The sequence below is a fragment of the Colletotrichum scovillei genome, assembly GCF_011075155.1.
Source record: "Colletotrichum scovillei strain TJNH1 chromosome Unknown Contig00008, whole genome shotgun sequence".
Classification (NCBI taxonomy): domain Eukaryota; kingdom Fungi; phylum Ascomycota; class Sordariomycetes; order Glomerellales; family Glomerellaceae; genus Colletotrichum; species Colletotrichum scovillei.
This window is the reverse complement of record NW_023336266.1, coordinates 1119362-1138712: the sequence shown is the minus strand read 5'-3', so window position 1 is coordinate 1138712 and position 19351 is coordinate 1119362. Positions and strand designations below refer to the sequence as shown.

The window sequence follows — 19351 nt, the reverse complement described above, 5'->3', positions numbered from 1 at the left end:
GACTTTGGCAAATGGCAGTCTTGGCAGGAAACAAGGCAGCCTCGCCTGCAGGCTGCGATGCTCCGGTACGTCTAAGGATCGGTTAGGAAGGTGCAACTAGCTGGACTCTGCCTTGGCTAGAGGCAGTGAGGATCGTGAGACAGGTGAAAAGGGCAGGTACTTGGTCTATTGGGGTAACCCTCGGGCTGCGTGAAGCGAACTGGATCAACGCCTCGCTGCCTTTCTTCTTCTGCGACATCGACGACACCACACCACCGCCGCCCTCTAGTCACCGCTTTTGGCATCTTTATACTGTATTCTATGGTTCTCGATGCCCGACATCGTCTAGACCAAAAAAGGTTTGCAGGAAAAGTATATTCTTCTCTCCTTGCAAGCCATTATATATAGGGACCAGCTCATCCCCAAACCCACACTGGATGAACCGGCTCCAACCGATCCTCGCTAGCTTTCTCCTCTCTCTTTAACTTGGGTGTCAGCTTGTCGGTGAAAGGCGCTTCTGGTTCCAGTATCAAGCGTCTCAGCTTCCTTGTCCGGCTAGCCAGGTCGCTTCTTCATCCCAAGGTCTGTCTATCAAGTACTTCAACTGCCCAAGAGGCTTTTCGCTGACTTGTGATGCTAGCTCTGTAAGGACGTTTCGAAATACTGCTCGACAGTCGACAGCATGGCCCCCTTCACTGCGGCCGCGGATGGCAGCAGCCTTTGCACCACACCGATCTGTCTCGAGATCGCCTCAAACATTCTGATGAGTCTCGCGCCGAACCATACCGACATCGATCCGTGCACAGACTTTGACAAATGTGCGTCGCAGGACTCCAATTGCCTTTTGTTTCCCCCACTCGCATTGCCTCCAGCTCTAGTTTCCCCGCGCCCAAGCTTCGGATCCTTGTCTCACATCTTTTTCCGTTGCTTTCCTACTCGACACTGTTGCGGATTCTGCACGTTGCATGACTCTGGTTGGCTAATACACTTTCTTGGCAGATGCGTGCTCTGGGTGGAAAGCAACCCATGCGCCTGGGGCTGGCCAAGGAAAGGCCTCATCGCTGGGTATTGTCGGGAGTGATGTCTCGGTAGTGCTGAAGAACATCGTGGAAGGCACCTACCCCAGTGGACCAGACGCTGGATTTATCACGGCATCACTGTCTCAAGAGCAAATAGGCGTGGATCGGGACAACTTTCAGCTGATCGTGGAGACATACAATGCTTGCCTCAATGACACCGCCGTCAAGGCTGCAGGCTTGGGCCCTCTCATCAATCTCGTCAACCGTGTCGCGGAGGCTTTTCCTGTGGCCAATACTACAGAGGACAAGGAACGCAAGGTCTCGAAGAACGATGCCAAGAATATGGGCAAGACGTTGCTGTTCTTTGGTCAACTTGGCATTTCTACGTTCGAATCAGTCACTGTTGACTTTGATGACCAGAATACGGTATGTTGATCCGAGACCTGGGAGCCCACCACTATGGATGCATACTAATTTTAAAGCAGAACAAAACACTCATATCCGTCGTCCCCGGAGGCACGCCATTGCTCACAGGCTCTGTAGCCAGAAATAACGATACCGTTGCGGAGTATGAGCGCATTATGGCAGCACTTCTTCAGGCAGTCCACCCGGCGAAACTCGATGTTATGAATGCTCAGAGACTCGCTCTAGCCGTCACTAAGTTTGAGAAAGACGCGGTCGCTTTGCAGGCTACCGATGACAGCAAAGCAAGCCCAACTGTGAGTGATTTCCTGACCTTTAAGTCTGACCGAGGAACTGAGAGCCACCAAAGTCGCCAGCAAGGAAGTTCAAGTTGGAAGAGGTCACAAGCGTGGCCCCAGAACTTGGTCACGATTTCGTCATCAACAACTTGATTCCCGCGGACTATACGCCGGATCAACTTGTGTTTTCCCCGGCCTACTTTGGCAACCTATCTCAGCTTCTCGCCAACACCTCTGTCGAAACGGTCCAAGGATTTTTCATCTGGAAAACAGTATCCACCTTCTCCAACTTCGTCGAGACAGATGCCACGGAAAGATTGAACGACTTGAAATCAAAGCTTCGCGCTACAGATCCGGAGTTGGTTGGCAAGCCACCGAGATGGCAGCAATGCGTCGGTCATGTGGATGAGGGTGTCCCATGGAGTGGCTTGCCTGCCGGGCTCGGCTGGATTCTGAGCCGATTCTACCTCGATAAGGCGTACTCGAACGAAGCTCGTGATCTGGCTATCAACATGATGGGCACGATCCAGCAGGCATTTATCTCGCGCCTCGGGGAGAAGGACTGGTTAACATCCGAGGTCAAGAAAGAGGCTGAAGTGAAGGTCAATGCCATTTCGAAAAAGATTGGGTATCCCGACGTGTCTCCGGACACCACAAATCCACGCAAGCTTGCAGACTATTATAATGGGCTCAAGGTTACCGACTCCTACTTCGACAATGCCCTTGCGTTTGCCACTTTCTCTAGCAAGTCGCTGTGGGCTCTGCTTGGCAAGCCTGCTGATAAGAACATTTGGCTGCAAACCCCATCGACAACAAATGCTTACTACTCTACAACCTTCAACGACATTGTGATCAATGCTGGTATCCAGCAAAAGCCTCTCTATAATGTTGCCTATCCATCATATGTCAATTATGGCGCACTTGGCACCGTTCTTGGTCATGAGCTTACCCATGGCTTCGACAACAGCGGCCACAACTACGCTGCCAACGGGTCTCTCACAAACTGGTGGGATGAGCAGAGCCTCAAGGCGTTCAGTAATCGTACCAAATGCTTCGCCAATCAGTATCAGCAGTTCACGGTCATTGCGCCTAATGGTACGAATGTTCCCGTTCGAGGTAACTTCACGCTCGGTGAAAACATAGCCGATGCCGGAGGTGTGGCGACAAGCTATGCAGCGTGGAAGAAACTACAGGCAGACAAGAAGTCTCAAGATTTTGACTTACCTGGCCTGCAGAGTTTCTCGCATGACCAGATTTTCTTCTTGAAATGGGCACAAAACTGGTGCGACGTGTCGTCTTCGAAGGTGTACGACGTCTACCTGCTTGGAGCCGACGTGCACTCTCCAGGATTCGCTCGCATCAAAGGGCCCTTGGATAACTCGAAGGACTTCCGCAGCGTTTTTAACTGCCCCCAAAGACAGCCTACATGTGAGCTTTGGTAGATGTCCCGCGGGATCTTGAGACGCCGATAGCCTCGGTTTCCTGAGAGAGAGGAGTATCGCCGGCGATTGATGATGCCCGGCTATACTGTTGGGGATTTGGCCCTACTCGCTACCCAAGCCTTGATGCATCATAGATTAAATCAAGAATCATTAACCTCTCACAATCCATATGTCAACGACCTCTCATGATGCAATTCCCGCCCATCTCACATTTCTTCTTAGGTGCCAAATACGGACATCCGTCACCGAAAGGAATCGCGCCACCGAGAGTGAGACTCCACCTCAATTCATACGGGGCACTTGGCATGTGCAGGAAAGGAGACTTGAATCGGTGAGACTTGATTGTTTTAGCAAGTCTCATGCTGCGATGCATTTCCAATATGACAGTCGAAGACTCAACGTGGGCTAAATTTGTTGGATATCATCACCGAACCGGATACCAGGCACAAGATAGAGCTCGTCCCAGAACTGCCCCGATCTCGTCCGGATCGGCACCGGCTGTGACGGAGAGAAGCCCCTATTACTCCAGTCCTCGGGGCATATCCGAACAGATGCTACTCTATCATTGCCCGTGGATCACCCTGTCGATCGTCGAGCTCCAACGCGGTCAGCAATACACACCAGAAACTTACATTCGCCAAGACGAAGAAGAAATGTCGATAAGTACCTGTCCCCTTTAATTGACAGCCGTGCCACACTGTGGCGGTGTGTGGTCCCTCCCACCCCACTTGCAATTTCGTGCAGGAGAGGGTCCCAGAACATGGTAAAAATAGGGTACTCATCGATCTCATCGCAGCTCTCTCCATCGACTTCGATGCTGAGTCCATGTTCGCATCGCGTTGAGAGGATCTATGATGTCGACTGACGAGCTACCAGTGGAGCTATGGGCGCTCGTCAGCAGCTACCTTTCTCAGTCCGATAGGGCACGCCTGGTACGGGTCAATCACAGATTCCACGACATCCTCAATCGCAAACTGTATCTCCAGAGTATACGGGACGACGCGTCGGACTGCGTCACTCACGCCTTGAAGACTGGAAATCTCGACACTCTGAAACGCGCTCATCTCTTCGGCGCGGACATTGCCAAGGCGTATCCCGTGGCACCACTACCATGGGGTCCCATGGGCGACGAAAGTCTGGAGAGAATGACGACCTGGGGCACTCCGCTGCACCAGGCTGCTGCAGGAGGCCGCTATGAGATGGTCAAGTGGCTTCTAGGTCAGAACGTCGATGTCGATGGCCCCGGGAGAAGCCTATGCAATTGCATGCCAATCATGCCATTCGGGAGGAGGGCTAGGGGCCGGCCCTTCCCCTCCATCTGTCGCCCTGCCCGCACATCCTTACATGTGGCTCTATGCCAGCGACACAACTCCGTCGCTCGCCTCCTGCTTTCCGCCGGAGCATCTCTGACAACTCAGTTGCAGGGTGAGTACGCCATGAGAAAGTCCCCTTTCTGGGATTCAGAAGCGGGCGCGGAAACATGCCCATTCGTTCCACCACCCGCCAGAGAGGTGGGGCTCTGGTTAGCAGATGCCCTGAAAAGTTCGAGGCCGCATAACGCCCTGCACGATGCGGCTCGTGCTGGGAACTTGGAGGTGATGACCGATCTCGTCAAGAACCGGGGCCTCTCGGTGGACAGTCCTGACAACAGAGACGCCACGCCGATTCAATACGTCTGCGAGTATCGTCCCTCAGAGCGCAATGTACACACGGAGAGAGACGTTGTGTCACATTTGCTCAGCCTCGGGGCCGATGTGGAGATATTTTTCCAACATGGATACTCATTCATGACGCAGGCACTCGAATTTGCCATCGCTCAGGGTCATATCGAGGCTGCTAAGCAGCTTATGACGGTGGAAGACAGCCTTTGGACCGCTCCTGCAGACAACGGCCCCAAAATCTCACTGTTAAAGCTGTTGTTACCAGCGATGATTGATACAACCGAGCGCGACTGTAAATCGGTTCTCGACTCGTTCGCTCAAGTCGTCGCGGACTTCATCCGGGAGACCCAACGGACGCATCGGCCGGAATATGCCCCGCTTGTAGGAGAACTTCAGTCGATTTTTCTCTTTGTTTGCGAGGTCTCCTGTGGCGTCGATCGCGACTGTACGGATATTCTTCGCCCTTTCATGGACGTATTGGATTTCGGAGACAAAGTGACTTTGGAGCGGAATTCCCGCTTCTTGAAGTTCATCAGATGGAGCTTTGCGGAGCGGAACGGCTTATGGCGCGAAACTTGTCCCTTTATCATGCCTCCCGAGAAAGAGAAGGACCGTGTATCGGGCTCTTCTCTCGGCATACTTGCACTCTGTGTCACGATTGATGCGATGGACTGGGACTATCAGGGGCGAGCCCTGACGACCCTAAACTGGCTGATGACCCGGGGCGCGAATCCAATCGGCATGCGAGACACCGATCCGAACCCGTCTCTCACCCCCTTCGTCTACCTGATGAAGAAGATCACGGTGGGCCATCCGCGAGAATCGGAGCCGCTGACCTCGGTGTTGGGCTCCATCGGCCCCTTTGTCCGTCTTCTGGTGCAAAAGGGAGCGTGGATCCCGTGCGGGGAGGATGATATCGGAGGAGTCATTCGAGTATACAAGGCGTGGGAGATGTGTGTCCGCGACTTACATAAGAGGCCGGAAACCGCGCCAGAGTGGGCTTTCGCGATTCGCGATGCGTTTGATGACTGGTCTGACAGGCCCAAGGTTGAGGAGGTGCTGAGGCAGCACGGGCTTATCAACGAAGATGATTGTGTCGATTATGAGGAGAGTGAAGTGTGGGATGAGGAAACCGAAGAGGAGACCGAAGAGGAGGCCCTTTACAGTGGCATGGAGGAGGATGAAGTGGAGAATACCAGAGGAGCACAAGGTTGAACATGGATTTGAGTCTCCGCTTGAGCTTGAGACCGGAGTCGAGGGACTGGAGGATGGCGAGCTTGACGCATTGTCGGGTTCGGGGTAAGAAGATGGAGACTACGACCAGGATGAAGGGGAGGTCGAAGGAAGGGTGTGGGGGAGATTGGAGAGGAGGTTATTGAGATTGAGGTTTTCATGAATGTAGGCCTCGAGGCTCCCGGGGCGCTATGGGCGCGGATCTCAGCTTGAAGGAGGATGTGGCAACGAGCACCTCATCTCAACGGCGTGAGTAAAGGCAGAAGTGAGATGTACGAATAAGTTGTAGACGATACCCAGGTATACAGGGCCCTGTAAGTTGAGTTCCTCGAAAATGAAATGAGATGTAATTTATAGTGGAAGAGAGCAAACATGATCATTATCTTCTACTTTTCACACAAACGCATACACGAGAAAGTCTCCAAATACGCTCAAAATGATTTGAGTTCTCATTCAATAGTAGCTAGCAGGTTCGTATCAGACCTGTCATAAAATCTCCCAAGCCCGCTGAAATGCTGTGAATCCCTCGCTCGATCATGACGCTGTACCCTGAACTTGATCCCTGATAAATGCCCAAAATATTACACCCTCTGTCAGGGCATGCCTCGCATCAGCCCGATATCCTCATCGAAACGACCAGCTCAGATGAGACAAAAGCCATCGAAATACTAATCCCATCCCATCTCAGAATGCAGATGCCTCCTCCATCTCCCTAGTATACAACACCCCCTCAACCTCAGGCGTCCACTTCATCGCCCTCCTCACCTTCCCAAGCGCCGTCCTCAACTCCCCCCACGTCCAAAACTCATCCATCAACCCATGCGCCTCGGCATACAAACTCGGCAAGCGGTACTCATCCTCCGCAGGACCCAATAACCTCACGATCCCGCCGTTACCGACTTCTTCCTCCGGCTGCGGAAGCGGCTTGAACTCGATAAAGACGGACAACCTCATCATATCGGTAAAACACCGCGAACAAGCCCGCAACGCCTCCGCGATACGCCGCTCGTCGAGGAGAACAGACCAGTGGATCCCCACATTCTCGATCCCCGGCTTCGTGGTCCAGAGTGAGTCCCACGCGCCGAGCCGCGTGCGGTAGACGAGCGGTGGGAGGTAGATGATATCCGAGGAGGGCACGAATTCCAGGGCTGGTGGCTGCGACGGGCGGGAATCCTTTTGGACGTCGTACGGGTGCGGGAAGGGCCGGAGGAGGGCGCGGGTGGCTTTTCGCGATTCTGCGTTTGTGATGAGGGCCGCGGCACGGGGGTGGCGGTACTCGCGGGGCGGCTTGATGAGGTGGGTGTCTTCTCGGTATTCGAAGACGCGGGGTTGCGAGCTGAAGGTTTCCCAGATGAGGAGGCGGAGTTCCAGGGGGAGTGTCATGAAGGGATGACAGCTTTGCGGGGGTGGGGGATGTGGCGAGGTCATTGTCGGTTGTGAAGATGTGAGGATGGCGGTTGTGGATGACATTATGAGGTTGCTTCCGCAGCGGACATGTGTGGTGTGTAGCTCAAGCTATCCGGCCACTGTACCCGTATCGGTTTGCGCTTTCTTGATTACTGGCCTCCTTCACTCGCGTGAGATAGATCTCTACGATTTGAAAGATGAATGGTGACTTGATAGCAATGTGTTGTCTGACGTATGTAATCGCAAAGTTGAGATAAGATGAGATGAGGTGAGATGGGACGGAAGGGAAGATGACAGGACGTCAGCCTTTTCAGCTCTCCGGACATCGGGCGGCTGAAGTATGTTGGCCGCCCCGTCAACCGATCAAACGCGGAATGCCTATGTTGACGGCCCTAGCGGCGGGAACGTGGTCTCACTTTGGCAGCCATTAGCCATTCGTTCCTCGGCTTTTGTTGGGGGGAAAAAAGTCTCTCGTGGTGAAATAGATTACTTGTAACCTGGGATGGAGGGATCGCCTGTCATGACGTCGGATGGTTTTTTTGGGCCTAAATGAACCGGCGTGGAACTAGGTGGTGAAAACCTCTCTTACCGCCTGGTGCCATGCACATCCGGGAAAAACGGGTTGAACCCTGTGTGTTTGTCCTGCATCATGAAACTTTGAGCGACGGGCATGATTTCTTATCCGCATGTTATTCCCAGGGTTTTTCAGAGCGTAACGTGCGAATGTACCGTTGCGACTAGAGAATATGTCGTAGTCAAAAGACAAGAGTGACTAAGTGAGCTGCAGTGCTCATCCGGAAGATCCGGTATGCAAGGCGGCACTTGACTCCGACGCCGGGAAAGCTTGAATAAACGAAAAGAAAGAAAAAAGACCCCTTCGTCAACGTTGCGTGATCGGGCCTGGATTCTCTCGCGACAATCAAGGCTTGTTCTCCACCGGTGCCCGCTCATCCCTTGAGTCGGTCGCAGTCCGTGACTAGTGTCCGGCGGCGTGACCGAAGGGATGCCCCATGCAGCATTGTGCCGTCACTCACCTAAGGTAAGGTACTTCCAAAGTTCCAATACGGCCTATCTGACGGGGGATTATCTCGTTGATTGCAGCAATCAAACTTACCCAGTAGCTCCTGGCATATTTACGCCTTCGCCTTTACTCATCGGTGAGGGAAATTTGGAGGCGTTTTCCTTATCTCTTTCGAGCCAGGGTTCAGTTGAGTTCACTGGCGCGAAAAACGTCGGGAAAAATACACGAAAGCTTGGGCGGGTGGGGGCCAGTGGCCGCCGCGGCGGTGCGGTGCCGAGTCATCGGCGGTGTGGGTATTTTCCGCCGGGTGGGTCACGAACGGCGTACAAGACCGGGCATGGTCGGCGCACGAAAGCTTGGAAGGCATCGCCACCGCCTCTTCTTCCTACGGCGACTGCGAGATGGTGAATTCAGGCTGTGACCGCTCAGCAGAATTCCAGGGCCTTGATAGGGCGAAGGAACGTGCTGTCTCTCGCGCACCAAGAAGGTTTCTAGTCTTCACTTCTTCCCAACACGAAGAACCTGTCATGCTACGCATCTAGCCTCTTTTCAGTTGCACGGACTAAGGTACTTTCAAGCACAATGTATGGGGCTCCAGTCTTACCTTATGAGAAAGGAGAATGCAGTTTCAGCGGAAGACTAAGTGGCCCGTAGAAGTGGGGTCCGGAAGATCGGGACGGCTCGGTGGAGTCAATCTTCCGGAAGAAGGCCGGGGCCGAACTTCAACAGCAAGCCGGAGAGTCTCTTAGGAAACACTTTTCAAAGAGCCTTTTCTGCTTCGCATAATTTTCTCGCATCGAAATCTAGAGATTGTTTGCAAGGTGTGGTCATGGAGAAGGAGAAAGGTTGAGCTATCTCCATGCTCCTTCCAGGTTCTCGTTGGTGGTTACCCTGATGATTTGCACTGAAGTATATAGTTCCTATATTTTGATTCTGCCTTACCTTCGTGTCCCAGAACTTTCTGAAAGAGTTTTTTACCATCTTCAATAAGGCACCCTACAAAAATCCACGAATTGATCGCATTGATCGTCCTCTCATACCACCAATCACAGCATACACCCCCTACTTAAGACCACCATGTCGTCAACTACACCGCGCGCGGAATTTCCTGCCGAAATCTGGCTGCAAATCTGCAGCTACCTAGACAGCTGCACCGTCGCCGCGCTCGCGCAAGTCAGCATCAAGCTCCACATGAATCTTCAGGAAGAAGTATACCTCGCAGCGATACGCGACAGCAATACCGACATCATCACCAGGAGCGCCGCGACAGGGAACCTGGCCACTCTCCAGCGCATAGCGTCCCACGGCGCCGACATGAACAAGGTCTATTCATTCGATGCTCCTCAGTGCCTCGAAGACTGGGTAGAAATAGAATATCGGAATAGCTGGAAACACCGAGAGGTTCCAAGCGATGACTGTATCAAGGTCGCGCTGTCGAAAGCATGCTTCGCGACGCCCTTGCACTTCGCCGTAAAGGGCGGGCACTACGATACCGTCCGGTGGCTTCTGGACCAACACTCTGTCGATACGGAAATGCCGGCGAGGTTTCTGTGCCAGTGTATTCCCCCAGGCACCTTTCAGATTCCCAGTTGTCACCTAATGGGGCAAGCTGTACAGGCCTGGACGCCCCTACACATTGCTATTTGCAACCACAAAAACTCCGTCGCGCGCCTGCTGCTCTCCCGCGGCGCTTCATCTCGGATCGTAAGCGTGGGCCATACTTCGCCAAAGTATCCTCGTTTCAACCAGACCTTCGCCAGCGTCTATAGGGGGTTGGATCCGACAAAGTCTAGAGTTCCAGCGGTGGTAGTTTCCGCACTCCAATCCGCCGCCTTCTCCGGCAATGGGCCCATCATCAAAGAGCTCGTGGAGCGTATGGGCGTGGATGTTGACGAAGTCGTGGTGGAAAGTGGTGCGACGCCGTTGTATTACGCAATAACGGCGCATAACGATCTCTCGGTGGCCCTCCTACGACGTCTCGGGGCGAACCCAGAGCGTTCCTTCACGCTGGACAGGCTTGGTGTTCACTATGGTAACGCCTTCGAATATGCTCTGGCCATGGAAAAGACCGATCCGACACTGAGCGATTTTGAATTATTCTCATATAAAGTGGTAACTGACATCTTCAAACTCTCATCAAACGTGGCAAAGTCAGACGCGGCACGTTATCTCTTTTCAGAGCCGGGAGGCGCCTGGTACTGTCCTTCAGGAACCGGAGGGAACATCGTCTCCAGGCTGAGACAATTACTCTCAACGGCGAGGTCCGAATATTGGGGTCAGGAGTATGACACCCCTCTGGCACAGGGCCTGGACAAGATGATGCCGGATATCTTGCGGGAAACCATCGCGCAACACGAACCACACTTTGCGCCTCTTGATCAAGAGATCCTCGACTGTTTCTTGATTGCATGCCAATGCAATTTTCCAGCGCTAGATACCTCCACTCTTGCACGCTTCTTATATACGTCAAAAATTCATCTGCAAAAGGTTGTCGAACTTCATGTAGGGTCTAAAGAAATAGAATACGCCTACGACACTGACCTCTTCGACACTCAATCCTCGGTTCATTCAGACATGGACATAAAGGGTGATAGTTCCAAGGTCACGACTTGCACTATTGGAATGCTTGCGCTGCATGCGACGGTCGCCGCTTTCGAACATAGGGCCTTTGTCAGAGACGAAGACAGCAATGAAGCCCTAGTTCGTAACGCCAAATGGCTAATCACACAAGGAGCTTCTCCAACTGTAACACCTGGTATAGATCTGATATGGAGCCCGCTTCCTCACTTCTTCAACACCATCACGCAGACTTGGCCCTGGGACTGTGTGACCGATGCTTTTCACGGTGGAAGTTTGGCTGAGGCATTAGCCGACATGATCAAAGTCCTTGGGGAGGGTGGTGGATGGTTTCCCTTGGGGGAGGATAATGACGAGGCCATGTTCAGCACTGTACGGGCCTGCCATACTGCACTTGGGGTTGTGTTGCCAACGTGGTCATCAAGAGAACATAGGAAAGAAATTATTGCAGAGGCTCGCAATGTGATTGAGAGCTGTATGCCGCCCAAAGTGTTTGAGGCTTGGAAGAGCTTGGATCAATAAGAGAGTTCTTGGAGCACTGGGCAGAGACGTCGTGATAGTTGTTTTCTACGTATATGCCCGATAATACAGAAAAGGTGGTGAATAGTTGATTATCACCTTCCTTTTCTTTCCTCCATGACATCCTAGGCCGTTGGATTCTAGTATCCATTGAAGACTGTCCCAATATTCAATTGCATCAGACATACCCTGCTCATCAAGGTCTCTTCCCCTCCCCCTCCCATCAAAATTCGATCATCGCCTTAGTTGCGTTTCGCAGTTGAAACCCGGACGTTGATTTTCAGACCATCTAAAGTCTAGCGTCGGCCCCGGAAGCTCTAGCCACGCTTCCCCTAGTCCACCAAAGCCTACTAACCTAGCTTCAACTCATTCGAGACCGCACCCGCGCCCGGACGTTAAACGGGCAAAACGCCTCTCCCATACGCCTAGTGACCTCTTCTTCGTTCCACGCCGGCGCCGGATGTAGTGTCGCAAACGTACTTTCGGAGCCGGCTGGGTGTTTCTGACACTTCAGATCATCGCCCAGTTCGTCCAATGGCATCAAGACGTCTCCATCTGACGTTGGCCGCCACCGGAGCAGTTCATCGCACCGTCGCCAGTGCTAAATCCACACAATTCAGATAGAGGGTGCCCCTGAAACTAATGTAGAGCAGCTGGTCAAATCAGATCTTCAAATGGGCCCCCATTAACACTGGTATCGAATCATCCGCCTCTGACAAACATCATGGCAACCACACCACCCATCGACGATCAGTCAGAACGCTATCTTGTAGTAATCTCGCGAATAGCCCCCGCAAGACCGATGATGGACTCCAATCCGCGCTATCCTACCTCACCTCGAGAGAGAGCCGGAAAATCGGTTCCGATCTTGTCAACGTCTGAGCGCCGACTTGTGAAGGCAACGCTGCAGCCGTGGCAGTGTCGAGAGCATGTCAAAAAAGCACGCCAGCCACCTTCTCGGACGCCTGAACGCCAACTTGCATCTCGGATTCGGGTTTGTTGCTGGGCGATTTGACGAGACTCTGCCGAGACATTGAAGAAAAAGAAATGTCAATAACGAGAGAAACCGGAATAGATACTATACGCGGTTTGAACCAGACATGTTCAACATCAGGTCCAATGCCACCGTCCACCACTCTTCAAACGGTCAAACCACATCAGAACCCCGATCTACACCAGGCGTTACCACCATTCACTTCCGTCATTGTTAATCCAGAACCTGCATTAGCCCTCCCACCCACGATTCACTACCGGTACGAACCACTGCAACCCATCCTTCGGCTTCCACCCGCTATCAAAACACCGAGAAACAAAGACAGAATCCTACCTTACGCACTTAATGCAAGGCACGCCGCGGACAAAATATCAAAAATACACCGCAGACGGCGCAGACGATCATTTCTTTCCCTTGTGCCCCCCCTCCCCTCCTACTGCAGGTCGCGCCGCGCGCCGCAGCCAAGAAGTGGTCGTACCCTCAAATTAGCCCTGCAAAGATGCATCCCAAGCCTGCATGGTATGTATGCCCAGCCCTCAATCTAGTTCAAACCCCCAACATACGCATGGGCGCGCCCGCGAGCCGCGAGCCGTAAGCCGCGAAAAAAAGAGTAACACTCATGCTCCGTAGTTCCGTACCAAACGCCGTTCACGACTGGTTCACTACCAAAAGTCATCCGCGCGGGCGTGGCGGCGGGGGAGACCAGAAGAAAAATGAAAGCCACATTCGCAAAAAGGTAACCCAGAGAATCGAGACATGGCACCGGCACACGTCCACGCTGCTCGTGCCGTCCTGCCGCCGTCGCATCCACCCAAGAGACGCAAGAACTCTTTGCGCCCTTCTCAGTTGCGCGGGGAATCAAAGGTTACAACTTCGCCCCCCTCATGTCTCTTCTCCCCCGCTGGAGTCAGGTAAAAGCCTGGCAGGAAGCCAATTACTAAACCCGAGAAAACCTGCCGTTTCCTGGTAGTTGCCAAGGATGTAAAAAAGAATGAGGGTAACCGGCCAAACGTTCGCAATCGCCCTCCCACCACCCGGAGAGCTCGAAAGCTTTCTCTCCCAATCCACTGCAACCCTATCGAAACGGGGTTCAGCGGGTGGGCAGGGGAGGTATGTAGGCAATATGGGTGGTGGGCAAAGTTCACAAGAACCAGGGATGCCATGCCGTGCAGTATCCCGTACAGTACGTCCGTACGTAGCCGCGTCGCCCCCCAGAAAAGCCGCATCGAATCATGAACTGTGCCTCCCGGCACAGAGTTTGCGGCTCTCTGTCAGACTGTCGTCAGAACTACAGCTGACATCATGTCAAGCCCCTTCAGACTTTCAGAGTTGGCCCAATGATCCCTCCAACTAGGTGTCTTCCATCAGAACTGTGAATAGTGCCTAGGTAGATAGTCAAGGGCGGGGTTACGCAGAAATGAAAGGATCAAGAGGGAAAAAATAACACCCTGACGCAACGACAATCAAAATCCCCATCGGCGCCAAGTTTACCAACGCTCTCAACGGCCACGACTCCATCCCCAAACACACGCCAGCGTACCATCGTCACAACCGAACAAGCCACCTTTCCCCTCTAACCACATGGCGAACGGAGACCTCCTCAATGCCTGACCATGCTCTGCCGTCGCGGCGTTGCCATTTTCGCCTCCCAGAGGACCCTCCCTCCTCCCCATCGCCATTGGAGTATCCATACTGACAGAAAAGCCTGGCCCAGACAAAGATCCAAAAATGACCCGGATCCTCTGTCCCCTCCTCTCTCTCCCCACCCCCACCCAACCAGCGCTGCGGGAAGTTTTGAAACCAGGGGTTCCCCGGCCTCCCAAGCAGTGTCTCCGTACTGCAAATCGCCCGCTGCCAGATGGAATGATGATGCCGGGAAAGATGGGACCTGTCAGTGGCCCTACCGGAACCAAAAGAATGGGCGAATTGGCCAGGCCTCCCATGAGCAATTACTATATGCGCCACCGCTGACGGGCTCCAGCTCAGCCCCCAAAAATAAAGACCCGACTCATGAGCTTTGCTCGTCTGTCCATGTCAGCCGAAGAGGGGGAAAATAGCTTTGAGGCATGAAGAAAAAGAGTTCATTAAGACAAAAGATCGGATTGCCGTGGAAAAAAAGAAAGGAAAAACGAGTCGCGCCGGTAAAGCCGAAGACTGCGTACGCTCGGATTCGTCATGCGGTCATGGGAATATGGCCTCGGCCCAGAGCAGGGACCCGCGAGTGTGGCTGGGGAGAAAACCGGATTGAGGTATCATGAGTTTTTATTTTCATTATGGATCGAGTCCACTTGCTACGTAAGAGTCCAGGATGGACTAGTTCAGAACCCATCCTCTCCATGCCATGCCTCTGTGAAGTCGCTTCCAACGCTCGATGCTTATGCATAGCACCTGAACTATCTGGACGTGACTGAAAATGTCCTTTTTCGAGCTAAATGACGAAGTCCATGTCACGAATAAGGGACGACGCTCTCCATGTGGTATCATATCAAAAGACGAATCGCAAAAACGTGTAAATCCAGCCAAAGAAGAATGTGTCAAGGAATGACGGGTCGTAATCATCTAATATCCGTTGCACTGATCGCGTTTGGTATAAATCAGAAAACGGTCGTGTCGGCGTGTTTAAAGTGTGGCGCTCGCGTTGGCGTTAATTAAGGCGTGGCGTCCTCATCGACCAAGGTTTGTAGGGTCATGGGATCTCGGAGGCGTCGAGCCTTGTGAATGGCGACGAGGTAATCGACGAGGCCTTCAGCATCTGCGCGCAATGCGTCCAGCTCCTCCTTGGTACATCCGGTTGTTTGTGAGTCCTTGCTCGGATAGCGGTAGGCGGCGAAGACAATGCCGCGATCGTTCTGGGCCATGTCTTGCGGACCCGGGCTCCGGGGACTCGAGTTGGCGGAGCCTCTTCGACCTGTGGCCGTGTGGAAGGCGTGGCCGTAACCCCGTGCAATCTCGCCCGCCTGCGCGTCGTCGCTGCGGTATTCCATCCAGCCCTCCTGCTTCAAGATTCTGGACTGAACTGTGGCCGAAATGCGGAAAGGGCTAGTCAAGTTCGACAAACCGTAGGCGGCGAGCAGACGCCCAGTCATACCGGGAGTTGTGTCCACCGTTGGTCCATCCATGGTCCCAAGAAGAGAGTTTCTCATGCTTGAGGGCCTTGATGAGAAATCCATAGAAGAGCGGAACGTGGGCGACGACGACTCGGACGCTCCTTCGGGCCACAAGTTGACGATGTATACAAGGTCAAACTTGTGCTTGGCCGCGATCTGAGCAACCTGCAGCGCTCCCTCTTTGGCGACGTCGTCAGCATGGATAGAAGATGTCCGTCGCTTAGAACCGACCGATGATAACGTAGAGGCCGGAGTCGGCGGGGAGGGTGGTAGCCGCAGAGGTGCGGGCATAATCGGGGTTTCCGGGGCATCCTCCAACTCTGGCTCTTCCAAGATGTCTTCGTCGGAGAGGTTGTAGAAATCCATGACATCTCCACCTTTGAGGATCTGGCTTGATGAAGTGATGGATCTGTGAGGTCTGGACTGGCCCTGGGGCCGACGCAAGGCAGCTGCCTTTTCCTCTCTTCGACGTCTTGTCGCTGCAGCAGCCGCCTTCCTCTTGGCCAAGCTCAACTCTGCAGAGTCCCGAGATCTTATGTCGTTGATGGGCCTCATTTCTGGAGATGCGGCAGGTGTTGGCAGGTCTCTACTGAGTGAAGAAGAAGGCCGGCCCTGAGATCCCTTTATGCTTGAGTCGTCCTCGTGGTCCGAGGTAGGTGGGGTGTCGGCTCTGGGAGGGATGATGACAGAGCTGTGGCGGTGCTCGAGAGAAACTTTATGCGTTGTGGGGAGGGTTCTCGGAGAGAAAGTGGCACTAAAAGGCGAAGCCGGGGATGGGGATGTGGGAGGAAAAGGAAAATCGAATCCACGCAGACTTGCCACCGGCTTACTTTCCCTGCGGTGATTGAGCGACATGGAGCGGGCTGGAAGAGTAAGAGTTGTCGTGCTTGCGCTGCTGAGGTGAGAAATATGTATTGAGATACGCTCGGACTGGTTTTCCGGGAGGCTCTGGGCACGTCTCTCATTTTGCGATGCTACAATGCGCTCCTCTCTAGCCTTCATGCGGGAGACTCGCGGGCGGATGAAGGAAGGCTGAGGGAAACTGTGGTCTAAACTTGCAGTCCTGGGACCCGATGACTCCATGGTTGGCGTTGATGGGCCGCTTTGGATGGAGAAGTCTTTTTTCCGGGAGAAGAGCTTCTCCAACCGGTCGAAGCTGGTAGGCATGGTGAAAGAGGCCGAGTAATGGCTACTTGCGCGTGTTTGTCTGATCTCCAGAAAGTTTTGTGAGTTCTTTGCGCTCGGATGTGAGGTTGGCAGGAAGGCCACTTTGAAAGACAGGAATTCAAACATACCAGATATGAGACGTGGTTATAAGTATTATGAGTCAAGTCGACCGCGAGAGGCGGATGGTATGACGAGGAGAAGAACGTTTTAGAGATTAATTCTGTGAGAGGGATGTGTGTGGTCGTCGAGACACTGAGGTGTAAGGGAAGGAGCGAGGTAGAGAGTAAAAGTGGGAAGAAGAGGCCTCGGCCACAATGTTGAGAGCTGACCAAAGTGAGGTCACAGTGAGACAGAAAGTTCGGGGGCCACGAAAGTAGGCAGGAACACCCGGGCAGAAGTAATTGTAGACCAGGAGAGGCCAACAATTGGAGTGAATCGAGTCTCACCGGATCGGCTGAGTGAATCCAGAACACCCTAAGGTGACGCGAGAGTTGAACCGGTAATAAGGCGAAGGGTCAGACACAGGAATGAAGTGGTCCCTCGTCTGCGCGACGTCGGCTGAACGAACTCGAGAGCAATGAGCCGAAGAATGGGCCACACAGAGACCCTGACTGAGAATGTCGAAAAGAGATTGGCTGGAGGCGGTACTTGTACGATCAAGATTGTACGACTCTTCGGTGAGACAGGTCGTCAAGGTGAGATGAGTCGTGATATATAAATGGCGGGCATCTGGTTTTTTTTCCTGGGCTTCTAGGTCGTCGTCGACTGAACGAAATGGTTGGGTGGGAATGGGGGGGCGTTTTGTAGAATTGTGCTGCCAGAAGGAAAAGGCGAGACACGATATGAGAATAAGAAAGGTGGAAAAGTGGAAAGAGGTAGTAGGTACCGCAGCCTTCGGTATCAGTCGGATGAAGCTGTAGGCAAGGGGTAAAGGTAAGGAAGGTAGCTCAGCCTAGATGTTGAAGCTGGAGCCAATGGCAAATGTGACTGTGAGGTGAGGGTGAATACGATAGGACCGAGCAGGGAATTAAGTTATTAGGATGCTTATGATGGAAAATGAAAAGTCGACCGAAGATCAGCACAAGACCGAGGGTGAAGTACGGTAAGGTACTGAAGGCTAAGTAGGGACACGGGCATGAAGAGAGGGACCGGAGAAGTGAAGGCTTTAAGATATGACCGTCGAGGCTGGTTGAAACGCGGCGACGGGACGGGCCAAAAGACTGAGGTACTTTTTGAGGGTCGAATACTTCTCGAGGCGAGTGTGAGAGGGTGAAGGTGAGGGGACTCGGGAGGGTGAGGGTGCGCTCAGATGTAGAGGTAACGTCGGGGTCAGAGATTCGGGTCGAGGGCCAGATCCAGGTCCATGTCCATGTCGAGCTGCAGCAACGCCGGGGAAGGCAAGTGTGGCTGCTGTCTAAGGTCCTGTGTGGTCTCTGACACTGTCGAGGACCAGTGTCTCTGACGTGAGGTATCCGTATGGAGGAGAGTAGACGGGAGGTTCTAGCGGGCGTGGGAGCAGGAGTGGACGAGGTGGCCAGTAGGAGTGGGTGAAGGCGAGGGAACGAGAGGACGAGGGCGTATTGTCCCGCTGTATTAGTGCGAAGAAAGGCGAGGACAGTGAGCGAAGTTCGAGATGGATGTCTTAGATTTTTGTGGACGAGACACGAAAAGTGCAAAGAGTGAGAGTGAGAGTGAGACGAGAGACTGAGAGTCTGAGAGACGGCGAGGAGACGGGTAGGGAAGAAGCTAGACGGCTGGATGAAGCTAAAAAGATACGTACCGAGGAGTTCACCTCAAGCCGGTGCCACATGCGTAGCCATCCCTGGAAAGGCGCAGACCGGGGGTGAGTCCGCGGGCGGGAGAGGCAATTGGAAAGTGGGATGGTGGGGTGGGGCGCACCTTCTGGCTTCGCGCTTTCTGGAGCAAGGGCAGGAGCTCTCTCAGTCGCAACTGCTCAGTCAAAATTTCTTCCTTCTTTCCCTCCCGACCAGTATGGATGTGGGTGGACATGGCAAGAAAGAAACAGGGGTGGTTTCTCATGGCTCAGCAGGGATCGTGCAGGGTTCTCAGACGTTGTGACTGGATATGTTTCTTGAGGGGGTTCATTTGGGGCCTAGCTACGGCTCTGACACAATTCGAGGGAAAGAACAGCCCGAGGTCGACCTGAAGCTACGGATTCTCAGAGGGCAAGAGCAAGCAAGCTACAACACTAAGGTAATAACTACGGTAACAAACCCGGAGGACCGATCGTGAGAGGCAGCGCAAAGCAGGAGAGCACCTAAGATAAGGTGCATATCTTGACTGCCCTACCTTACCTTAATTCTTACTTTACCCCATGCTCAGGACCAAAGAGCCAATTGACGCCCAAAGGGCATTGTCAAAAGGGAAGAGAAGCGCATGAGCCGATGCAAGGGCAGAAGCACCCAGCTCTGCATGGCCCTCTTTTTGCCGGTTTTTTTCCCTTGCTGTGCTTGTATCCGTCAAATGCTCAAGGTATCTTTCCCAGCGGATCCTCCTGCCACTG

General features: G+C 53.3%; 5 protein-coding genes across 5 annotated transcripts; 3 read left to right on the top strand and 2 right to left on the bottom strand.

The window, feature by feature from the left end:
• Positions 1 to 661: 661 nt before the first annotated feature.
• HER10_EVM0012428 (peptidase family M13) lies at positions 662 to 3141 on the top strand (the record flags this gene model as incomplete). The annotated part of the gene is made up of 4 exons (XM_035481824.1): positions 662 to 797; positions 979 to 1424; positions 1484 to 1717; positions 1771 to 3141. The coding sequence occupies 4 exons, from the start codon at positions 662 to 664 to the stop codon at positions 3139 to 3141; spliced, it is 2187 nt and encodes a 728-aa protein (XP_035331053.1).
• An 854-nt stretch (positions 3142 to 3995) lies between these two features.
• On the top strand, positions 3996 to 6017 carry HER10_EVM0005170 (ankyrin repeat domain protein; the record flags this gene model as incomplete). Its single annotated transcript, XM_035474793.1, has 1 exon — positions 3996 to 6017. One exon carries the CDS (start codon positions 3996 to 3998, stop codon positions 6015 to 6017), a length of 2022 nt encoding a protein of 673 aa, XP_035330646.1.
• Positions 6018 to 6453: 436 nt separating this feature from the next.
• Positions 6454 to 8378, bottom strand: HER10_EVM0002879 (uncharacterized protein). Its single transcript, XM_035472572.1, has one exon. It carries the CDS (start codon positions 7503 to 7505, stop codon positions 6720 to 6722), a length of 786 nt encoding a protein of 261 aa, XP_035330512.1. The 5' UTR covers positions 7506 to 8378; the 3' UTR covers positions 6454 to 6719.
• Positions 8379 to 9540: 1162 nt separating this feature from the next.
• On the top strand, positions 9541 to 11562 carry HER10_EVM0011770 (uncharacterized protein; the record flags this gene model as incomplete). The annotated part of the gene is made up of 1 exon (XM_035481191.1): positions 9541 to 11562. The coding sequence occupies one exon, from the start codon at positions 9541 to 9543 to the stop codon at positions 11560 to 11562; it is 2022 nt and encodes a 673-aa protein (XP_035331017.1).
• A 3237-nt stretch (positions 11563 to 14799) lies between these two features.
• HER10_EVM0011771 (uncharacterized protein) lies at positions 14800 to 18507 on the bottom strand. The gene has a single exon (XM_035481192.1). It carries the CDS (start codon positions 16825 to 16827, stop codon positions 15202 to 15204), a length of 1626 nt encoding a protein of 541 aa, XP_035331018.1. The 5' UTR covers positions 16828 to 18507; the 3' UTR covers positions 14800 to 15201.
• Positions 18508 to 19351: the final 844 nt, after the last annotated feature.